At 44.4% G+C, this 22,239-nt stretch overlaps 1 protein-coding gene across 4 annotated transcripts in view; it reads left to right on the forward strand.

Moving 5' to 3' along the window:
- Positions 1-22,239, forward strand: part of KIAA1257 (KIAA1257 ortholog) — a 384,182-nt gene that overhangs the window by 91,525 nt on the left and 270,418 nt on the right. For 3 of the 4 annotated variants that reach the window (XM_029600807.1, XM_029600809.1, XM_029600810.1), the window contains one exon: positions 14,914-15,124. In XM_029600807.1, coding sequence (XP_029456667.1) covers positions 14,914-15,124 — 211 coding nt within the window. Of the gene's footprint in view, positions 1-13,714; positions 14,768-14,913; positions 15,125-22,239 lie in introns of those variants that run through there. The other variant, XM_029600811.1, reaches the window with a different exon arrangement.

The raw sequence follows: 22,239 nt of genomic DNA on the forward strand, positions 1-22,239 counted from the left end.
ATTTATTTCCTTGTTACATGTAACTGCTTTTCTGCACGATTGTTCAAATTGTAAAGTTTATTATAATTGCACCCCTGTTTCTTGTGAACCAGCATGATGGGACTACCGTCTTGAATGTTGGTATATAAAAAAACTTAAATAAATAATAATAAATAAATAAATAAATAAAAGCCTCTGTTGGCAGGATGGTGTACCACTGCATGACTGCGAGGCATTGCAGCAGAGTCACAAATGTTTGTTGTTTCCCTTTGGCGGCATAATATGTTATGCTCTGCAGTCACCAGTGCACTGGCATTTCTTGGCTATGAGTGCGCTCCTGGTCATTCCACAATTGGAATGGATACCAGGGTGATAGTATCAGGAATCTTCCCTCTATGGCGAAAGGGGTAAGTCTTCTAGGCCTCTCACATTTTGGCTTACACTCAAATCCCCTTCAGGGGGAAACCTCTAGAGTACAGTCTCTTTCAAGTTCCTTGCTTGAGCTGGAGCTTTGATTCTCCTGAATCGGTTCCCCTCCTTGTGGGTTCCCTTAAGAGACCTGAAGGGGTTGGGGTGGCAGCAGGGGTTGATTGGATCATTTTCGCTGGCACTTAGTTACTGTGGTGGCCTTTTCGGTCTAACTCAGTATCCTCCTGTGGCGGGCTTTTGTCGCCTCTTGAACTTCAGAAGTTGGCAACAGTATCTCACTCTTGTTCAGAGAGTAGGGGGGTTTTCGGCATCTGGATGACCCAATTCCTATTGTGCTTTCCCATCCCTTCTGGGAAGGGAGATGTAGTTGTTGGTTTTCCAGAGGTGACCCTTTTGGTCGCCTTGCTTTCTACCCTGAGAAGGGGAATTTCTTGCTCCCCATTCTCTGGGGGTGGGGGGTGGGGGGGTGGGAGTGCGTTTTTTTTTTTTTTTTTTGAACATAATTTTTATTGCATGTAACATTGGAAAACAGCTTCCAGCGTTCTGTCATAGATTTTGCATATATACAACGCATAAGTAGCAGTATGTAATTTCGCACAGTGCATTTACAACAGACCAGGTCGTCTTTTAGAACATCTAGAAGACTCACGAACCATAATGAAATTTTTTCCAAACTTGAGAACTTCCCCCCCCTACCCCCCTAACCTCCCCTTCCCTCCCCCTCCCTGGTACTCAATTGGTATAGGTAGTCAGAATTCAAACAAGAAACAACAGAACTTTAACCTGAACAATAACTGGTACTGGCTAGGATATAAAGGAGCTACAGCATACCCAGCCCCAGGACCAATACTCCTATAGAGATCCATAGAGACGTGGACATTCAGAAGATCCTCACCAGGGGTAACTCCCCACCTCATCCCCCCGCAGGCCCAAACCAAAGGGCGGACTAAGGTCAAATACTGTAATGACAGGACCAGGTGGCAGCTCCATGTACTCGACCCTGAAAAAAAAAAAACAATCAGTGCATTGCAACGCAAATGTCCAGACTATTAGCCGAGACTGAGAGCGAGCTATATAACAAGTGTCATTGAAAATGGTATGAGTCCCCAGAGGACCCCTCCAAACCAGGTAACAGTTGCATTTGTAGATCCCGAGAAAGAGTTGAAATATATTCTCCCCATACGTGGAAAAACTTAGCCTTTTGGGTGGATGACAGAGAAATAGCCGACATATATTCCATCTGTAACAGGTGGTGTAGCTTCCTGGTCCAGAGTGGTAAGAAATCGGGATGTGGTTCAGTCCATAAAGCCAAAATGGAAACCTTCGCCATTAAAGCCATCTTATCCACAAGTAAAGACTGAGGCAAAGTACACCAGTCCATAGAGGTCGGGGAAGCACCCAAAAGCCAGACATCCGGAGTAAGCGGAACCTGTCGGGACCACATAGTTGATAAGGTATTTCTCACCGTCGTCCAAAGAAGTTGAATAGCAGGACACGCCCAAAAACTATGTAGGAAGTCCGGCCGGGAATGCAAGCAACGCAGACATTCAGAGGAAGAAACCAGGCGCATGTAAAAGGCCTGCTGTTGCGTGTAATAAGCAAAGTGTAAGAGCTTATATTGTTGGTCCTTAATCGAGACATTCTCCACAGCCCTATGAAGTTTCCCAAAACATGATTGAAACTCATCCAACGTGAGTGAGGTTTGAAGAACAGCGTTCCATCGAGACGCCAGGCTAATAGAATACTGCGAGGGCTTGAGATCTAACAGTGCTTTATAGTATTCCGCACATCGAGTCCGTTTGCCAGTGATACCAAGTAGGAAGTTACGGATAGGAAGTCCACATGGAAGAGATGGGTTATCATGTAGTAACCCCTGTATAAAGTGTCGCACTTGTAAGAAGCCATAGTGGTCTGCATTAGCTAGAGAGTACTGCGTCCTTAAGTCCTGAAAACTTAGGAGATGAGCCATTGCGGAACTGGAACTAAAAAATTGATTAATAGTAGACAAACCATTTTTGCGCCACTTATCAAACAGAGAAGAACCAAAACCAGGGGTAAACAGAGGGCAACCTGTAATCTGCAAGAAAGCAGAGCTACCAGCCTGAATTCCCAACCGCCCACAAATGAACCTCCACCCTCGCCTTATGGGGGATATAATAGTGCTGTGTAACAAGTGCGGCGGGAGAAGAGCAGCATTAACATGTAAGATAGAACTTAAGGAAAATGGTGCCACCCATTGCGTATAGAAATCCAGAGGTGAAAAGAAACGGGACCCAAAAAGCCAATCCCTCACATGGCGGGTCAAACAGGCATAGTTGTATAGGGCGAAATTGGGACATCCCAGCCCTCCCGTCTCCTTGGGCTGCATAAGGCGTTCCAATGAAATGCGGGCTCTACGGCCTCCCCATATATATTCCCTGATGGCTTTGTTAATTTCCGACACATCCCCAGGGGTTAACCAGATGGGTAACATTTGGAACAAATATATCCAACGGGAGACCTCCATCATCTTTAATAATTGGATTTTGCCAGAAAGAGAGAGAGGAAGACTCCTCCATTGGACAAGGTGCTTAAGTAATTTCTGCTTTAAGGGACCCACGTTTAGGGCATAGATTTTCAGCGGATCTGCTGGAATTTTGACCCCTAGATACTTGAGATCTGAGGAGACCCATTTTAGGGGGAATGGCCCAGGCCACTCATGCCGCAACCTGCCAGTGATGTCCAAGGCTTCGGATTTATCAGCATTTACTTTTAGGCCTGCAAACTTCCCAAACGCAGCTTGAATCCGCAATACCTCGGGTAAAGCAGTTAGGGGGTTGGTTAAGAAGACAAGCATGTCGTCTGCAAAGGCGGCCACCTTTAGCGAGGTATCAGATGTGCCAAACCCTTGTATGAGTGATGAAGCCCCTATCGTGCACAACAGGGGATCTAAGGACAAGATATATAAAATTGGAGATAAAGGGCATCCCTGCCTCACCCCTCGCTTAATTGAAATAGCACCTGAAAGAGAATCATTAACCAGGAGGAATGACTCGGGAGACTGGTAAAGAAGTTGTATACCTTGCAAGATGTCTCCCTGTAGCCCAAACCGGCGGAGCACAGAAAACATGTAAGCCCAAGACACTCTGTCAAAGGCTTTTTCTGAGTCAAAGCCTATTGCCAGAGACAGAGAGCCAGAGTTCCTGGTAGCCTCAATAGCTGCAAGTAATTTGATCACATTGGCACCTGGGTTCCTGCCCTTTACAAACCCCGTTTGAAAAGGTGAAATAAGGTCAGGCAAAATAGCACCTAGCCGGAGCGCCAATATACGGGCATAAAACTTCAAGTCACAGTTTAATAAGGAGATCGGCCTATAAGAGGCCGCTTGCAAGGGATCCTTCCCAGGCTTAGGAAGGATAGTGATATACGCTTTATTAAAACCAGAAGGAAAACTCCCCTGAGCTCCCGCCTCCTGATAAAAGCGACTCAAGGGACCTGCCACCCGTTCTCCCAGGATTTTGTAGAAATCCGTGGAGAATCCATCCGGGCCCGGAGCTTTATGGGCTGGACTACCTTTGATAACCTGGAGCACCTCCTGTTCCAGGATAGGTTTATTTAAACTTTCCAACTGAGAGGGTGTCACCTGGGGTAATATTAAATTTTGGAAAAAGGAGTCTTCATCCACAGAATCTCCAGTACGATCATCCGTGTAGAGCTCCTTATAAAACTCTTGTAGGATGGTACATATCTCAGGCGTAGTGGTCATCAACTGCCCCGTTTTGGTCTTGAGACTACTAATAAAGGGCTTACGCCTCTTAATAGCAACCAAGCGAGCTAGAAGCCGCCCCGCCTTGTTCCCAAAGCGATGCAAACCATGCTCCGAGGCTTTTAATGCTTTCTGTGCCCGGGCCTGCAATAAGGAATTAAAATGGTTTAAGCAAGCCCAGTAGGCCTCTCTATTACTCTTAGAGGGATTGAGCGCTAGAGTATCTTTTTTACATTTCAATTCTTGTTCCCAGTGCAAAATAGAGCTCATGAGCTGTTTACGTTTCCGGGCGGTATAAGCCAGAATATCACCCCGGAGAACCGCCTTTCCTGTCTCCCAAAACAACAAGGGTTGCGGTATATGTTGCTGATTATTATGGAAAAAATCATCCCAACGCTCTTGTAAGTAAGTATGGAAGGCTTTATCATTCGATAAATGCCCTGGAAATCTCCAAAGATTACCCGCTTTTTTCCTCCCTGAGATGAATAGTTCAGCCCAGACGGGTGCATGATCGGACACCACTATTGATCCCAGATCTGCTACCCCAATATTGGAGAAGAGTTGGGTATCAACCAACACATAGTCAATCCTAGAGAGTGTGGCATGTGCACGCGACACATGGGTATAATCCCGGGTCTCAGGGTGTAACACCCGCCAAACATCTAGGAGGTTTAAGGTTTTGCACAGGGAATGAATTGTAGATTCTTTCGGCTGTTTGAAACTGGCGGGAATGGCAGATTTATCCAGACTCGCATCTGCAACGCAATTAAAGTCTCCAGTTAAAATTAAGGAACCTCTCTGGTGTTCCAGAAGGAGTTTTAGCAAGGAAGAAAAAAATACCGAACTGGCATCATTTGGGGCATATAGATTACAAATGGTTAATTGTTTGCCCTCTAATTCCCCGTTAAGGATTATATACCGGCCTTCCGGGTCCACAATCTCATTACTAACCAAAAAGGGAGTATTCCTATGGACCAATATCGCCACACCTTTTTTCTTCCCAACTGCAGGAGCAAAATGACAAGTAGTGACCCACTCTCTGCACAGCTTCCCACTCTCAAGCGCATTCAAGTGGGTTTCCTGCAAACAGGCTATACCAGTGTTTAAGCGTGCAAGATGTTGAAAAACCTTTTTCCGTTTAATAGGGTGACCCAGGCCATCCACATTCCAGGAAACAATATTATAAGGGCCCCCCATAGGAACATACACCAAAATTGTGTAACAAAGAACAATACAGTGCTGAATTAGGAACAGGAGACGCCCAGCCTCGCCTCCGCTCCACAAGGTGAACAATGCAGGGCTCAAACACATCCTCAGCCAGCATTACTTCACACAGAAATATAAACATGGTTACCAAGTACACAACAATAAATACGCTCTGCCCCATGAGTACCAGAGATCCCCACCTTCTATTAAATCCCCCTTCCCCCTCCCCCATCCCACAACAACTAGAATACCCACTCAGGTCTACGACCTGTATAGAGATCAACTACAATGCGATCGAGGACTAGGGCCCTTCTCCGACCCCACTTGGAAACGATTATCAAGTGAATCAATACAACAGCTTGGTCTTCAGGAGAGTTCGTCCCGCAATGGTTTAGTAGACTCTGGCGTGTCATACACTGACCACTTTCCTTCCTTCAAAACGCGGAGTTTAGCTGGAAATTGCATTTGAAATCTGATTTTTTTCTCTATCAGGAGACCGCACACCTCCGAAAATGCGCGCCGTTGTGCAGCAACTTTAGCGGAGTAGTCAGGTGCCAAACGGACATCTGCGCCCTGGTACTGTAAGGTTTGTATTTTCCTTGCCGCTTGTAAAATGCAGTGCTTATGATGAAAGTTAAGCACCTTAAAGATTACGATTCGGGGCCTCCCAGCAGGGGTCCGATTCGAGTCCCTCGTACCCAGGCGGTGCGCCCGTTCGATTTCCAGGGTGGTTTGCAGATCGGGTAGGCCCAGGGCCGATGGGATCCAAGCTTGTAAGGCGGTGCGCAGATTTTGATCTTCAAGAGACTCCGGCAGTCCTAGCACACGGATATTGGAGCGGCGAGATCTGTTTTCAAGATCTTCCGTTTTGTCTTGCTGTTCCACCAAAGCTTTTTCCAGGGAACAGATACGAGTTGTGAGCGCCAGTACGTCATCTTCTAGCACTCCGGTGCGGCCCTCCACTTGATCAAGTCTCGGAGTAAGTTCTGCCAGTGAGGAGTGTAAAGCTGTCAGCTGTTCCGAGAGGCCTGCAAATTTGCTTTCCAACGCCGCAACAACTGCGGTTTGCAGTTCTAGGGTAGTAGGGTGGACCGGGGCAGTACCCTCTATCACCGTGCTGCCATCCGCTTTTTGCGTCGGCGTCGCCATTTTGGATTCCGGCACTCGCGTCTTGTCTTTATCCTTTTTTGTCACTTTCGGCGGCATCCCGGTCGGCGTTTTTTGCATATAATGTGTGATCGACATAGACAACCGCGTCTAGAGGAAGAACCGCTCCGAAAATGCAATGAACCGGTCAGATGGAGAAGGATCAGGGCCCTAGCCTCGGAGCTCAGCCAGTATCCACCCGGCCGCGCTCACCACATCACGTGATCTCCATCGGGAGTGCGTTTTTAATTGTTCTGACGGGTGGCTGTACTCTGTTCCCTACTGGATCCTAGAGCCTGCTAGGACGGTGTGCTCCCTCTGCCATTGTACTACTGTATAGCAGGGTTATTTTGGGGGAGGGGGAGCTCTTCTGGATTTGGACCCCCCCCCCCCATTAGTGTTCAGGGTTCTCCCTTTTGACTTCTCCCCAGCGACATATACAGATTTTTCCCATGTGGGAGTAACTCATCTGATACCTGCTGGGTGCAACACACCTACTTTCATTTAGGTGGCTGCTTCTGCTGGTCTTATCTGGTGTATGGACCCTACCACTGTGAGGAGGGTTCTAGCCCATCTATATCCCAAATGGCAGGTATCTCCAGTCGACTTGCCTTATCCTTTTCAGGTATATCTCTGTCGGTGGCAGCATTCGTAGACAGACAAGTGGTCCTTGTTCCTGCGGACATTCCACTTTGTGAGCCACAAGGTTATTAGGTATCACACCTATGCCAGCTTGGTGAACAGTCTGTTCTTCTGATCAGACTGAACCTGACCTTGTACCCTCTAGTTTCTAGGGTAGTGAGGATGAAATGTTTCCATAGGGGCTGGCTGTTGCACCATCCCTGTTTCATCTCTCAGTGGAGAGGTTCTGGACTTCTTCAGGAGGTTCGCTCTCAATTTATGTTCCTGTCTTCTGAGAGGTCAGCCTTGGTGGCAGCTTCTGTTGGAATCAGCAGGGGGGAATATTGTTGGGATGTTACCTAACTTTGATTATACAGCCTAGTGGCTTCTTTTGTTTCCTGCAGCCCAGGGGTCTGCCTCCTTGATTTTGTTGCCTCTTCTGACTTCGTCAGGATATCAAAGGAGTATCTTCCTGTTTACCTGCAGGAAATGGTATACCATCTTTTCCCTGTTTTTTGGCCTTATTTGGGCTAGTACTGCATTTGATTTCTGTACTTCACTTGGTTGGTCAAGGTGCTTTCCTTATCTTCTGAGCTTTAATCATCCATTGGTTTTAATATTTATGAAAGGTTAATGGCATATTAAACTTCCAGTACAAAAACTGCCAGTTCCATGGGACTTGAATGTAGTCCTTTTCTAATTGATGAAGCCACTTTTTAAGCCATTGAAGACTATTTCTCTCAAGTTCTTGACATGGTAAGTTGTATTCCTTGTAGTGGTTACCTCAGCTAGAAGAGTTGGTGAACTCCAAGCTCTAGTTCTCTATCCACCATACATTCAATTCTTCCACAATAGGGTGGTACTCCACACTCCCAAAGGTAGTCTTGGCTTTCCATATTAGCCACCTTCTTCCTGAGACTATTTGTGCACAAAGGTGAGAAAACCCTTCATACGTTAGATTGCAAAAAGACACTTGCCTACTACAAAAAGAGGATTCAGCCACTTTGTTGAACTTCCCAGCTCTTTGTATCCTATGATCCTAACAGATTTGGAGTAGCAGTTACCAACCATCCTTTGTCAAATTGGATAGTGGAATGCATTCTGCACTGCTACACATCAGTAGGCTTACAATCTGTCATCAAGTGAGAGCTATGGCCTCTTATGTTACACATCTTTATTTTATTTATTTAAAAGTTTTTATATACTGCCATTAAGTTATTTACCATGATAACGGTTTACAATAGGGCACATATATCAAGGAAAATATAGATCATACTTTAAATATAGGGTGCAGGAGATCCAAGATGGCGTCGACCTGAAAGGACGCAGAACGAAGCTCTCGTGATTAAGCCTCCCTATTTGTTTCCTTATTGCCTTCCACACGTTGGGAATATGCCGCATACGAAGAGGAAAGGCAGGGTAAGGGATACTTCCTCGGGGATCCCTAACCTGCCGAGTTCGCAGACCTTAATCCCTGACCTGTTCTCACAGGCAGCTAGAACTCCAGAGAGTCCCGCGCCTGCGATGACGAGTGAGCAGCCGTTACCGCCAGTGGGCGAAACAACACTAAGTCCTGGAGCATCACTGACCCCCTCCCCCCCAGCGAGGACACAAGCTGAAAGTGCAGATCTTCTCCGACAACGGATGTCGTCAGTTGGGGTGAGCTTACCTGAGGCGCGTTTTTCAGGGGAGATCGTGGTCCCTGCTACAGAGGGTGGTGTAATGGCGTCCACCCCGCTGGGAGGAGGGGAACCCCCGAAAGCCCCAGTGTTGGAGGAGGAGGGGGATCTATCCTTGAGATACCAACAAAACTATCTAGAGGTACAGATGATTTGAATATTGTCTTGCAACCGATACCTTTTCCTGTTTTAAAACCACTAGAAAGTCCTCAAAATATGACGTTAGAATCCTTGTGGTTTGCAATTTCAACGCTTCAAAACTCTTTAATGACAATATCGGAAGTATTTAAGATAACCCAGGATTCGATTTCTAATGTGAAAAATGTTATGTCTGGTCAAACAGAGAGAATAACTTATATTGAAGGGAAAATAAAGAAAGTGGAGGAAGTTCAAAATTCCATAATTAAAGGAGAAGCAGTCATGAATAGAAGAATGGAAACATTAGAGAATGAACTGAGAAATGCTAATATCAGAATAATAAACTTTCTGAAATGCAAACTGATCTCCTCTAAGTAGCAATTTAAAAGTTATTTAAAAGAAATATTGAAAATGTCTAATGAAGATATGCCGGTTATATGCAAAGCATACTTTGTGTCTGCACTTAAAGAAAATACAGAAAACCAGATGGATATGAATGGGAATAGATTAAATATTACGGAGTTTTTGGAGACTTCACAACATCAAGTGGAAGGAAGAGGTACTTTGCTGGTTAAGTTTATGTCATCAATGGACAGAGATATAATAATGAAAAGATTTCTACAACATAGGTCGGTTCTATATTTAAATCAAAAAATTTGGATTTATCCAGATGTTTCGAAAGAAACCCAGAGGAAAAGGAAGAAATTCCTGACTTTGTTGCCACAGGCAAGAATGCATGGAGCTCAGATAATACTGAGATTCCCATGCAAATGTGTTATGAGAGTGGAAGGGAATAGATATGTCTTTTATGATCCCGACCAGTTGGGAAACTTTATACAAACACATCAATGGACCCTAGATACAGGATAAGATAGAATCAGTAAGGGAATACAATGCTGCCTAACTTTCAGTAATTTGGTAAAATAGTTTATATAGTATTGCTCTAAATTTAAAATGGATCTCCTCTCACTAGTATATAAGTGAAATACAGGAAATATATGTTCCTATTGTTTAGTTAATGGGTTTGATGAATATTTAATTTATTTGATTGTGGAAATGGTAAAGAAAAATGTTTTTCTGATTACATGTTTAATATCACTGTATTACTTGACATTTATTGTAAATTATTGAAAATGCAAAATTAAAAATTAAAATAAATAAATAAATATAGGGTGCCATTATTATTCGGTAACAATACGACATTAAGTAAAGTATGGTTTATGACATGGAATTTTCATTGATGAAATTCTCATGGGGGATTGTATGTTTTATTGCTATTCAACCTATCGGTTTGACTACAATTATACGAGGGATAAAATAATTTTCAGGTAGAATCTGAAAGTTGTGAGCTGGGTTCTCTAAGTCCGCTTATCCTTATTTATTTGCTTGCGTCGTTCTCTTTCTTGAAGGTTTGTGTGAAAAGCCAGGTTTTGAGGTGTGCTTTTTGAAAAGTTTATGATTTCTCTGAAGTCTTAGATCAAGGGCCATTGTGTTCCATAATATGGGACCTGCCAGGGACAGTGCGCGTTCCCTAACCTGGGTTAGTCTTGCTGTTTTCACAGAAGGAATGGTTAAGAGGGTTTTGTTTGCCGATCTTAAATTCCTATGTGGAACGTGTACTCAAAGTGCTGTGTTCAGCCATTCTGCTTTTTCATCATGGATTAGCTTATGTATTGTGCAGAGAGCTTTGAACATCACTCTTTGTTCTATGGGTAGCCAATGTAGTTCGGCCAGTGTATCTGTGATGTGATCTTTTCTACTTTTTCCAGTGAGAATTCTAGCTGCGGAGTTTTGTAATATTTGCAGTGGTCTTATCATAGTGTAGGGTAAACCAAGTAGTAAAGCATTACAGTAATCTGTGCTTGCAAATATCAGTGATTGGAGCACTGTGTGAAAGTTTGGTAGCGAGAGTAATGGCTTAAGTTTTCTGAGTATCATGAGTTTAGCATACCCTTCTTTAACCTTTAGTGTTATGTGCTGTTTGAGGTTTAGCTCTGTGTCAATTATTACTCCAAGGTTGCGTACCTTGTCTGTGAGAAGTTCCTCTCAAAGATATTTGCAAAGCTGCAACTTGGTCGTCTGTTCATACCTTCACAACCCATTACTGTCTGTCCAGTTTTTCATGCAGTGACAATAAATTGACAGGCAGTTTTGCGTAACCTGTTTTTGCAGTAGCTTACTCTCCACAAAGGGGCCGGGTAGCTTATTTAGTAAACAGTCTGCTGCAACTCTCGGCTTGAGATGCCCCGCATGTCATAACTAATTCAGCCTGCTGATCAAGGGAAAAGCAAATTTGCTGATCATAAACAGTGTTTTCCGTAGATAGCAAGATGAATTAGCCATACTAAATACCCATCCGCCTCTCTGGAAAATTAACTACCTAGCTAGGTTAAGCTCTGTTATTGGCTGTGGAGGCTTATGAGGCATTGCCCTCACAGGAACTCTGCACATGCTCGGTAGAGCTTAAAGCTCTGCTAGCTAGGAGAGAAGAGTCCATTCGATGAGGTTGGATGACATCACCCAAATCCTGGTTAATTCATCCTGCTATCTACAGAAAACACTGTTTACGGTAATCAAACTTGCTTTCTTTTGAAAACTGGTAAAAAGGCAATGGGTAAAAAATACCTGTGGATTTTGCAGCAATGTGGGCAAACTGTACTTGCTATGCAGCAAGGAGTTTTGAACACAAAAAATGTGTGCGTACAACTGTGTGCACCCTTGCATGGAAATATCATGCTAATGAAGGCATTAACTATTACCCTCCATTGCAGAGAGGTGTGCTGGTTTAACTCATGTTTTCTTAGTGCTGGAAAATTTACTCTTCAATAGAAGTAGAGTAAAGTTTCCAGCACTAATGCTAGTCTACGGGCGGAAACAGTTGTTTTGGTGCTGTGGATGGAATTTATGCACAGAAAACATACTTTATGCACAAAAATCAGGTATTCTCCACATAAAATAAGATTTATGTCTACACAGGGTAAATTTTAAGACCTGCGTTTGCGCATCCATGTGCGCACGCTACCCAACGCGCACACATGGGCATGTGATTTTATAACATACGCGTGCATGTTATAAAATTGGGGGTCAGTGCGCGCAAGGGGGTGCATAATTGTGCACCTTGCGTGCGCCGAGCCTGCGCTGCCTTCCCCTGTTCCCTCCCAGCCTCGGAGGGAACTTCCCTACCCCCCACCCCACCTTCCCTTCCCCTAAATCCCCTGCCCCCAGCCCTAAGCTAACCCCCCCCCCCCAAAAAAAAATTGTCCTACCCTGTTGCGCCTGCCAGCTGACTGTTGGCTCGCGATTCCCCGGCACAGCAGCCAGTCAGCAAATGGCTGCTGTGCCAGGAGCCTCTAACCCCCGCCCCCTAGACACAGCAGCCAGTCAGCAAATTCCCCGGCACAGCAGCCAGTCAGCAAATGGCTGCTGTGCCAGGAGCCTCTAACCCCCCGCCCCCTAGACACAGCAGCCAGTCAGCAAATTCCCCGGCACAGCAGCCAGTCAGCAAATGGCTGCTGTGCCAGGAGCCTCTAACCCCCCGCTCCCTAGACACAGCAGCCAGTCAGCAAATTCCCCGGCACAGCAGCCAGTCAGCAAATGGCTGCTGTGCCAGGAGCCTCTAACCCCCCGCCCCCTAGACACAGCAGCCAGTCAGCAAATTCCCCGGCACAGCAGCCAGTCAGCAAATGGCTGCTGTGCCAGGAGCCTCTAACCCCCCGCCCCCTAGACTGCCCCTTTAGTAAAGCCCTGGGACTTAGATGCGTCCCGGGGCTTTACATGTGTCCCCGGGGCTTTATAAAATATGCCTGGCACGCGTAAGCCACTCTACACGCGTAAAGCTTTGAAAATCCGGCCCACAATGTTTTATGTGCTGAAACTATTTTTGTGCAGAAATCATATTTTATGTGCAGAAAACAAGATTTGTCCACCTAAACCATGTTTGATGTGTATAAAATATGATTTATACGCATAAATCATGTTTTCCTGTGCAGTAAGCTTTGTGTACACTTTCTGGTTTATGTTCATTTTCCAACTCCTGATGCATTAGCATTGCTGCTTTTTCATAAGGTTGCTATTTGAGTACTGAGAGTCAGTGCTGTGGCTGTATGGTATGGCAAGGTTTTAGACATCTGTTTTTTGCAGGAGTTTGTGTTACTTCACAAAATGTTTATCAGTGGAGGGATATTTTTTGATGAGGTCACATCAGAATTTGTATATTATTTTTCATGTTGGTTGTAATGTGAATTTTCCTAGCTCTGTTCTACACCTGTGCTGATGATTAATGCTATTTTATTGTAGTTATGATGATTTCTGGCTTTCTGCAAAGAAGATTCATGAAATAATACTTTGATTTTTATTTTATTACGATTGAGTGGATCAGTTTGTTTTTCTTTGCTTTTTACATGATATATTTTTGCATTTATAAACTGCAATACATATAAAATACATTAATACAGATTAATAAGGAATTTTTAATGCTCGTAAGTGCTTGAAATAATTGAGGTAAAATGTTTTAAAGTTTCATGTATGATGCATAGTGGCTGTTGCAAACTACTTAGAAAGCCATTGTAGGGTGCAGTATTTGGCATTATTTATCAATAAGAATACAACTAATAGGTCTCAGACCTGCGTGCCTACAGCCCACCCATGTTAACCTTGTGCCCACCCAAAAAATTAGTTCTGGCCAGGGGTTGATTGGCCTATCGGGGGATCGGGCATCCCTGGTGGGCTGGTTGCGCTAGTCATGTGGTCTGCCGAGCACGGCCATGACAGAGCCGCGCTCAGCAAACCACGTGGTATCTCCTGGGCCGGCCAGGGCGGCAAATCCCCGGGCCGGTCTTCATTGGGAATCCGCCGCTGGTTCTGGCTATGCCACTGCTCCCAAGGCCTGGGTTCTAAGGGTGACCCCTCATATCCTTGTTCTGATCCCTGGAAGACGGGTACTTGTATGTCCCAGTGTGTGCTGGATGTGCCAAATAAAGTCACCTGAGCCACTGGGTTAGTGTCCAAATAAAATCTTTACTGTTGAAAAAGTGTGAAGAATGGCACAGCAGATTAATCCACAGCACCACAAAGTATTTTATGATTATAATCTTTTCTTCAGTCTGTGCAGGAATATCTGATGCCAGAGCCAAGGGAACTTCTACTGTTTAGGGCTTGGAAAAAATAGTCTCCAGGTGGCAAGGAGTTCTTTGGATGGGCAGAACACCCTTTCCAGCTGGCAAAGATACAAAGTTACTGTCTCTGCACAGAGAGAGAAATTCTCTCTCTCCTCAGGGGTTTGGAAGCATCTGATGGGTGTCTTCAAGAATGTTAGGCTTTGCCTTTACTCATAGTTGATTTCCCGTACTTTGTTCTGATACAGTTCTTTTTTCTTCTGGTTTTGATCCCTGATGGGAGAGATCCCCTGAAGCAGACTTTCTGTGCTTCAGTCAGGAAGGAAGGGCAGCCAGAACCTCCTCATGACCTTGAAACCAAATCTTCCAGAACTGGAAATAACATCGGAATGAATCCTTGCTGCAGATCACCCTCTCCAAATATTGTCTGTTTATTGTGGAAGACAATTTTCAAAATGATTTACGCAGATAAAAAATTCAACAGTTTGAGAATTGCCTTCAAATTTACCTTTAGCTGTATTGAGATCGGGGGAAGAAAAGCATCTGTGTAGAAGGTATCTTCAAATATACATACGTGTTCCAGCAAAAATCAGTCTGCAGAAAAATCATATGCAAGTGACTGTATGTGCTTCGTACAAGCAACAGGATTCAAAGCAAAAGTCCATGCATACTTTTACTTTGAAAATGGGTTCAAAGCCCGTGGATAAAAAGTATGTATATTTTTTCTCCCAGTATGGACAGTTTGAAAATCACCCCCTAAAAGTGCACAATGATCATTAGGTTAACAGTTTCTATACTATGTTATTGCTTTTATTCACATGTTTGATACACTTTTTAACTGTATTGCCTTTTATAGAATTTGAAACCATGGTATGAGAATGACCGAATATGGTTGTCATGGAGCTACGATGTTAAGCTTAAAGTTACGAAGACATTTCTATTGAGAATTTCATCTCATATAGTTAATATGGATATCTGGGATAGCAAGGACAAGCTCTCTTTAAAGGCCAAGTCGGATAAATCAAAGACTGTGAAATTGACTTTGCAAGAAACTGAGGCATTAGAGAGTAAGTTAAATATTTGAAGCTATTAAGTCAATAAAGCAGTTTTAAAGCAACACGAAAGACTATTCTTAAATAAACCATCAATATGTTTGCTAATATTTTAACAAGTAAATTCCTAATAAATGTATTTGGCATATGAATAACCAGCGCCCCCCCCCCCCCCCCCCCTGTTTTTATCAACTCTGGTTTATGGACATTATTTCTACCAAAAAAAAAAGTCCCCACTTCACAATAGTTTTTCTCTTGAGAGTTCAATACAACTTGTATTTGTCAGTTAAATATACTAAAAGAATATTCCTTGGTGTTGATAAAATATCTGTTATTATGGCACAGAATTGATTGCAGTGTTGCTGGTCCTCTGTTGTTGTTAATGTTATGTAGCTGCTCAAGTAAAAGAAAACAATCCAGCCTGCAATATTTCAAAGCACACATGGCATATTATATGCATCCTCAGTAATAAATGTTACTGCTGTTAGGCAGTTTAGGAGGCTGCTGTACTAAATGGCAAATTTTTTTGCAAATGGGGCATATGCATGAAAAAAGTGCAAAATTTTTGGCTTTCAGGGTTTTGCACATCTTTTCATATGAAACTCTCTTTGCAAATAAATTTGCAAGATTTGCTCCTTCACAAATAGTAAAATTTTGTGTGTAGTCTACTACGTTCAGTATTTTAAAAAATTAATTGTTAATGAGATGTTGAATGCAATTTCATGCAAAGTAGCTCATTATTACTGAATTCTGCAAAAATTGGTGCACAATGATGACTTCACATGCCAAGTTTCATAGAAAAGATAACTGTCTTAAGGTATAGTTCTCTTTTTTTTTTTTTTCTTCTGAGTTCAGTAGCAAAATTTAGTGAGTAATTTTTCTACAGAGCTCATTTGCATCCATAGAAAAATTGCAAGTGAAATCGCTAGTAACCTGTGAGTTAGTACGTTGGTGTCCATGATGCTTACAACCATGGCTATTCCTTGGAGGATATAGAAATTGGTGGAGGTTCTGATTTATAGCGGACCACCGTTCCTGTTACGGGAGTGACGGCTCTTAAGGACTTACAGGATAGGTGGCTAGAAGTCCTCCTCAAGCGCATTTTTGAGGTGTCCACTCTGTGTTAGAATGGCGGTCAGCGCTCTGTGCTAAAGCGGCGGTCTGCAGTAGCCTCATGCAGCGAGCGACCCTCGGGTGGGTCCAGCAAATGCTCACATCACAGGTGTTGCCGCCAGAGGAAGCAGATCAGGCGAATAGGATGGAGTCCGCGGTAGCTTACACAGCGGATGCATTGTGATCTGTTGCAGGCATCTTCACGCAACATGGCCACTGCAGTATCGGCTAGACAGTTTCTCTGGCTCTGGAACTGGTCCGCGGACTTTTCTTCCAAAACTCAGTTGGGTAATCTTCCTTTTAAGGGAAAATTGTTGTTTAGGGGCGGGTCAGGCCATCGGCACTGTATGCTGTCCCGATGACTCGTGCTGATGACTGGCGCATGTAATCTACTTCAGCTCCGGCGCTGAAGTTGAAAAACAAACAAACCAAAAAAAAGGATAGGAAGGGTTTAAAGGGATGGGAAGGGGAGGGGAAGAGGGAAGGAGTTTAGGTAGGGGGATAGGGAAGTTCCATCCAAGTCCGCTCGTTAACTGGAGCGGACTGGGAGGGAACGGGGAAGGCCCGATTTCATCACTGCACGTAATTTACTAAAATCCCCCCAGAGTGTGCCACCCACACATGCGTGCACGGCCCGCGGATTTTATAACATGCGGGCAGACGCAGATTATAAAATCTGCACGTACATGTGCGCGCGCTGAGAGCCATGCGCGCATGGACGCGCCTGCGCACCTTTTAAAATCTACCCCTAAAGAGCGCAGCATCATGATTTACTTAGATTTCAAAAGGTAGAAATAGCATAATAGTAGGAAGTCTCAAAATGTTAAACTATTAATTACTCTTCAGACCTGATGGCAACTCGGACAAATGCAAAGGCTTCCCGGTTTTTCAGTCGTCGGAGAGACCACAGGTCGGAAGGAGTGGATGCTCTCGTCCTTCCGTGGCCTCGCAGCTTACTGCTGTATGTGTTTCTGCCTTGGCCACTAGTGGGCAAGATCATGCGTCGGATAGAGAACCACGTGGGGTCTGTCATCCTTGTGGCCCTGAAGGCCATGGTTTGCGGATCTGATCTCGTTGGTGATCGACAGTCCGGTGCGTCTCACCCACTTTCTGAATTTTCTTCGACAAGGTCCAATATTTTTCGATCGAGCGGATCGCTTTTGTCTAGCGGCCTGGCTTATGAGAGGAGGCAATTGAGGAAGAGGGGATATTCGGATTCGGTTATTTCTACCCTCTTGCAAGCACGGAAATCGTCCACGTCGTTGGCCTATATTCGTGTTTGGAGAGTTTTCGACTCTTGGTGCCAAGGTTTGAACGTCCCCCCGCATCTGGCTTCGGTGGCACACATCCTATCCTTCCTGCAGGAGGGACTGAAGAAAGGTCTAGCTTGCAGTTCTCTCCGGGTGCAGGTCGCAGCACTGGGTTGCCTGCGGGGCAAGATTGAATGCTTTTCACTGGCAGCTCATCCAGATGTGTCCCGTTTTTTGAAGGGGGCCAAGCATTTGCGCCCGCCAGTACGACAAATTTGTCCTGCCTGGAACTTGAATTTAGTTCTCAAGGGCTTATGTGGTCTTCCTTTTGAGCCCCTCCAGTGGGCTACGTTGAAGGATTTGACACTCAAGACTGTTTTTTGGTAGCCATTACCTCCGCACGGCGAATTTCAGAGCTTCAAGCTTTGTCGTGTCAGGATCCGTATCTTCATATTTCGGATTCCGTAGTTTCGCTGCGGACCGTTCCCTCCTTCTTGCCAAGGTGGTATCAGCTTTTCATGTCAATCAGACGGTAGAGTTACCGGCCTTCCCGAATTTGGATCCGACTTCGGCAACAGATAAGGATCTGCATAAGTTGGATATGTGCCGGGTTCTCCTTTGCTATCTAGAGGTGACCAATGCTTTTCGATTATCAGATCATTTGTTTGTCTTATTGACTGGTCCTAGATGGGGACACAAGGCATCCAAAGCTATGGTTGCTAGGTGGTTGAAGGAGGCCATTTCCTCCACTTATCTTTGCGCAGGGCGTGTCATACCAGAATGCTTGAAAGCGCACTCTACCAGGTCTCAAGCGGCCTCTTGGGCGGAGAGCCAGTCTGTCTCACAGCAGGAGATTTATAGAGCAGCCACTTGGAAATCCTTGCATACTTTTGCGAAACATTATCGTGTGGACGTCCGGGATCTGGAGGTCAATTGTTTTGGCAGCAGTGTTCTTCGTGCGGGACTCTCCAGATCCCACCCCAATTAGGGCTGCTCTGGTACATCCCAGCGGTCTGGACTGATCCTGATAAGAACATAAGAAAATGCCATGCTGGGTCAGACCAAGGGTCCATCAAGCCCAGCATCCTGTTTCCAAACAGTGGCCAATCCAGGCCATAAGAACCTGGCAAGTACCCAAAAACTAAGTCTATTCCATGTAACCATTGCTAATGGCAGTGGCTATTCTCCAAGTAAACTTAATAGCAGGTAATGGACTTCTCCTCCAAGAACTTATCCAATCCTTTTTTAAACACAGCTATACTAACTGTACTAACCACATTCTCTGGCAACAAATTCCAGAGTTTAATTGTGCGTTGAGTAAAAAAGAACTTTCTCCGATTAGTTTTAAATGTGCCCCATGCTAACTTCATGGAGTGCCCCCTAGTCTTTTTACTATCTGAAAGAGTAAATAACCGATTCACATCTACCCGTTCTAGACCTCTCATGATTTTAAACACCTCTATCATATCCCCCCTCAGTCGTCTCTTCTCCAAGCTGAAAAGTCCTAACCTTTTTAGTCTTTCTTCATAGGGGAGTTGTTCCATTCCCCTTATCATTTTGGTAGCCCTTCTCTGTACCTTCTCCATCGCAATTATATCTTTTTTGAGATGCGGCGACCAGAATTGTACACAGTATTCAAGGTGCGGTCTCACCATGGAGCAATTCAGAGGCATTATGACATTTTCCGTTTAATTCACCATTCCTTTTCTAATAATTCCCAACATTCTGTTTGCTTTTTTGACTGTCGCAGCACACTGTACCGACAATTTCAATGTGTTATCCACTATGACACCTAGATCTCTTTCTTGGGTTGTAGCACCTAATATGGAACCCAGCATTGTGTAATTATAGCATGGGTTATTTTTCCCTATATGCATCACCTTGCACTTATCCACATTAAATTTCATCTGCCATTTGGATGCCCAATTTTCCAGTCTCATAAGGTCTTCCTGCAATTTATCACAATCTGCTTGTGATTTAACTACTCTGAACAATTTTGTGTCATCTGCAAATTTGATTTTCTCACTCGTCGTATTTCTTTCCAGATCATTTATAAATATATTGAAAAGTAAGGGTCCCAATACAGATCCCTGAGGCACTCCACTGTCCACTCCCTTCCACTGAGAAAATTGCCCATTTAATCCTACTCTCTGTTTCCTGTCTTTTAGCCAGTTTGCAATCCACGAAAGGACATCGCCACCTATCCCATGACTTTTTACTTTTCCTAGAAGCCTCTCATGAGGAACTTTGTCAAACGCCTTCTGAAAATCCAAGTATACTATATCTACCGGTTCACCTTTATCCACATGTTTATTAACTCCTTCAAAAAAGTGAAGCAGATTTGTGAGGCAAGACTTGCCCTGGGTAAAGCCATGCTGACTTTGTTCCATTAAACCACGTCTTTCTATATGTTCTGTGATTTTGATGTTTAGAACACTTTCCACTATTTTTCCTGGCACTGAAGTCAGGCTAACCGTTCTGTAGTTTCCCGGATCGCCCCTGGAGCCCTTTTTAAATATTGGGGTTACATTTGCTATCCTCCAGTCTTCAGGTACAATGGATGATTTTAATGATAAGTTACAAATTTTTACTAATAGGTCTGAAATTTCATTTGTTAGTTCCTTCAGAACTCTGGGGTGTATACCATCCGGTCCGGGTGATTTACTACTCTTCAGTTTGTCAATCAGGCGTACCACATCTTCTAGGTTCACCGTGATTTGATTCAGTCCATCTGAATCATTACCCATGAAAACCTTCTCCATTATGGGTACCTCCCCAACATCCTCTTCAGTAAACACCGAAGCAAAGAAATCATTTAATCTTTCCGCGATGGCCTTATCTTCTCTAAGTGCCCCTTTAACCCCTCGATCATCTAACGGTCCAACTGACTCCCTCACAGGCTTTCTGTAGGTGCAGGGAAAGGAAAATTGGTTTTTACCTGCTAATTTTCGTTCCTGTAGTACCAAGGATCAGTCCAGATGCTCGCTCTTGGATTTTTTGGAGAGTCTGTTTTTGCTGTATGTTTTCTTCCTTCTTCTTACCTCAGCAGAGTTCTTTACAGGCATGGGTAGGAATCTTCTTGATTGATATGTTATGCGGCGATACGGTTTGTTTATTTTACCGCACGTATTGTTGTAGCCACTGGTTGTTATGTTTGAGGATTTGTTCTCCTTTATTGGTTATTCTGCTTTGATATCGTATATACTGAGGGATCGCAGGTGGCACACCAGTTAAGAGGGGTGCCTTTTCAGTTTTTTTTCTCTGACTCCCTCTGCTGGAAGGGAGACACAACCCAGCAGTCTGGACTGATCCTTGGTACTACAGGAACGAAAATTAGCAGGTAAGAACCAATTTTCCTTAAATAACCAAAATCAGACTAACTATTGAAACTTTATTCTGTTGAGGTGCCAGGGTTATGTAGCCAACTTCTCTCCCCTACAAGTACAACTTCACTTGCTTTGCTCCTTATAGTGCTATGAAGAGCAGAGGCTACTGCAGGACAAGAGGATGTAGCAAAGTTGGGGTGTTAATACAGGGTTGGAAAGAAAATTTGAACACCAGCTGAAAATCTTAGAAATCGGGAGAAAAATACATTTTTCTTTTATAGTTTATTTTTCTTTAATGCCCTCTCCTTTACCTTCAGCCTCTTTCTCTCTGTGTTCTTCCTCCAGCCTTTTCCTTCTTCATTCTGGCCTCTCTTTCCCTTATCATAGCCTCCTCTTCCTTCCCTGCCTTCTGTTTCTTCCTGATTGTTCCTTCACTCAATCCTCCAGCCTCTTCCTTAAGCCTGCCTTCCCTCCTCCCAGCCTAAATCCTCCCCCTCCATCCAGCAGCAGCAGTAAGCTCTGCCTAGAGCCTAGACTACAGGTGCAGCTTTCATTACTTCCTCTCTGTGCTGGTAGCTTGGCCCCATGTTTATCCCACTCATTTGACTGGATTTTTCTTTGCATGACCCGATTTAGCTCGTGGAGGAATTTTGAAATTTTTACCCACAGTGGTGGCAAAAAGGCTGGTGGAAGAAGAGGCTCTGGAACCTGTCCCAGTGAAGGATACTATTTTTGGGGAGGTTCTTGGACACTGGTGGAGAAGCCACTCCCTGCCAGTGTAAGGGCAATGGGTGAGTGAATGAGGAGAGGGAGTAAGAGGGAATGGGTGGGTAGAAGGGTGGGAAAAGAGTGGGAAGAGCAAAGAGAGGGAAGGAGGTGAGAGAGAGAAGGGAAAGGAGTAGAGTGAGAGTGTGGGGAGGAAGTAAGATGAGAAGAGCAGAAGGAGGAGAAGAAGGGAGGGGGTAGGATGAGAGTGGGTGAATGGAGGGTGGGAATAAGCGTGAGGGGAGGGGAAAGGAGAGATGAGAGTGGGAAAGTGATGGGGGATTGAGAAGGAAAGGAATAGGGTGAGAAAAGTGAGAGGAGTAGGGTGAGAGGCGCTGAGGTGAAAGGAAAGGGAGGGAAGTGGGGTGAGTAAGAGGAGAGGGAAACAGAGAGGGAAGGGAAGAGCTCCAGAGTCTCGATGCATGGATGAGACAATGGTGCAGGGAAGAGGGTTTTAGATTTGTTAGGAACTGGGCATCATTTTGTGGAAAGGGGGCTTTTCCAAAAGGATTGACTGCACCTTAATCAGAGTGGAACCAGACCAGAGATGCACAGCTTTTAGATGATGGGGGATGGGCAGTGGAGTGCAAGGGGGTGGGCAGCGGAGTGCCTCAGGGATCTGTACTGGGACCCATGCTTTTTAATATATTTATAAATGATATGGAAAGGAATACAA

Source organism: Rhinatrema bivittatum, chromosome 4, assembly GCF_901001135.1.
Source record: "Rhinatrema bivittatum chromosome 4, aRhiBiv1.1, whole genome shotgun sequence".
NCBI classification, from domain to species: Eukaryota; Metazoa; Chordata; class Amphibia; order Gymnophiona; family Rhinatrematidae; genus Rhinatrema; species Rhinatrema bivittatum.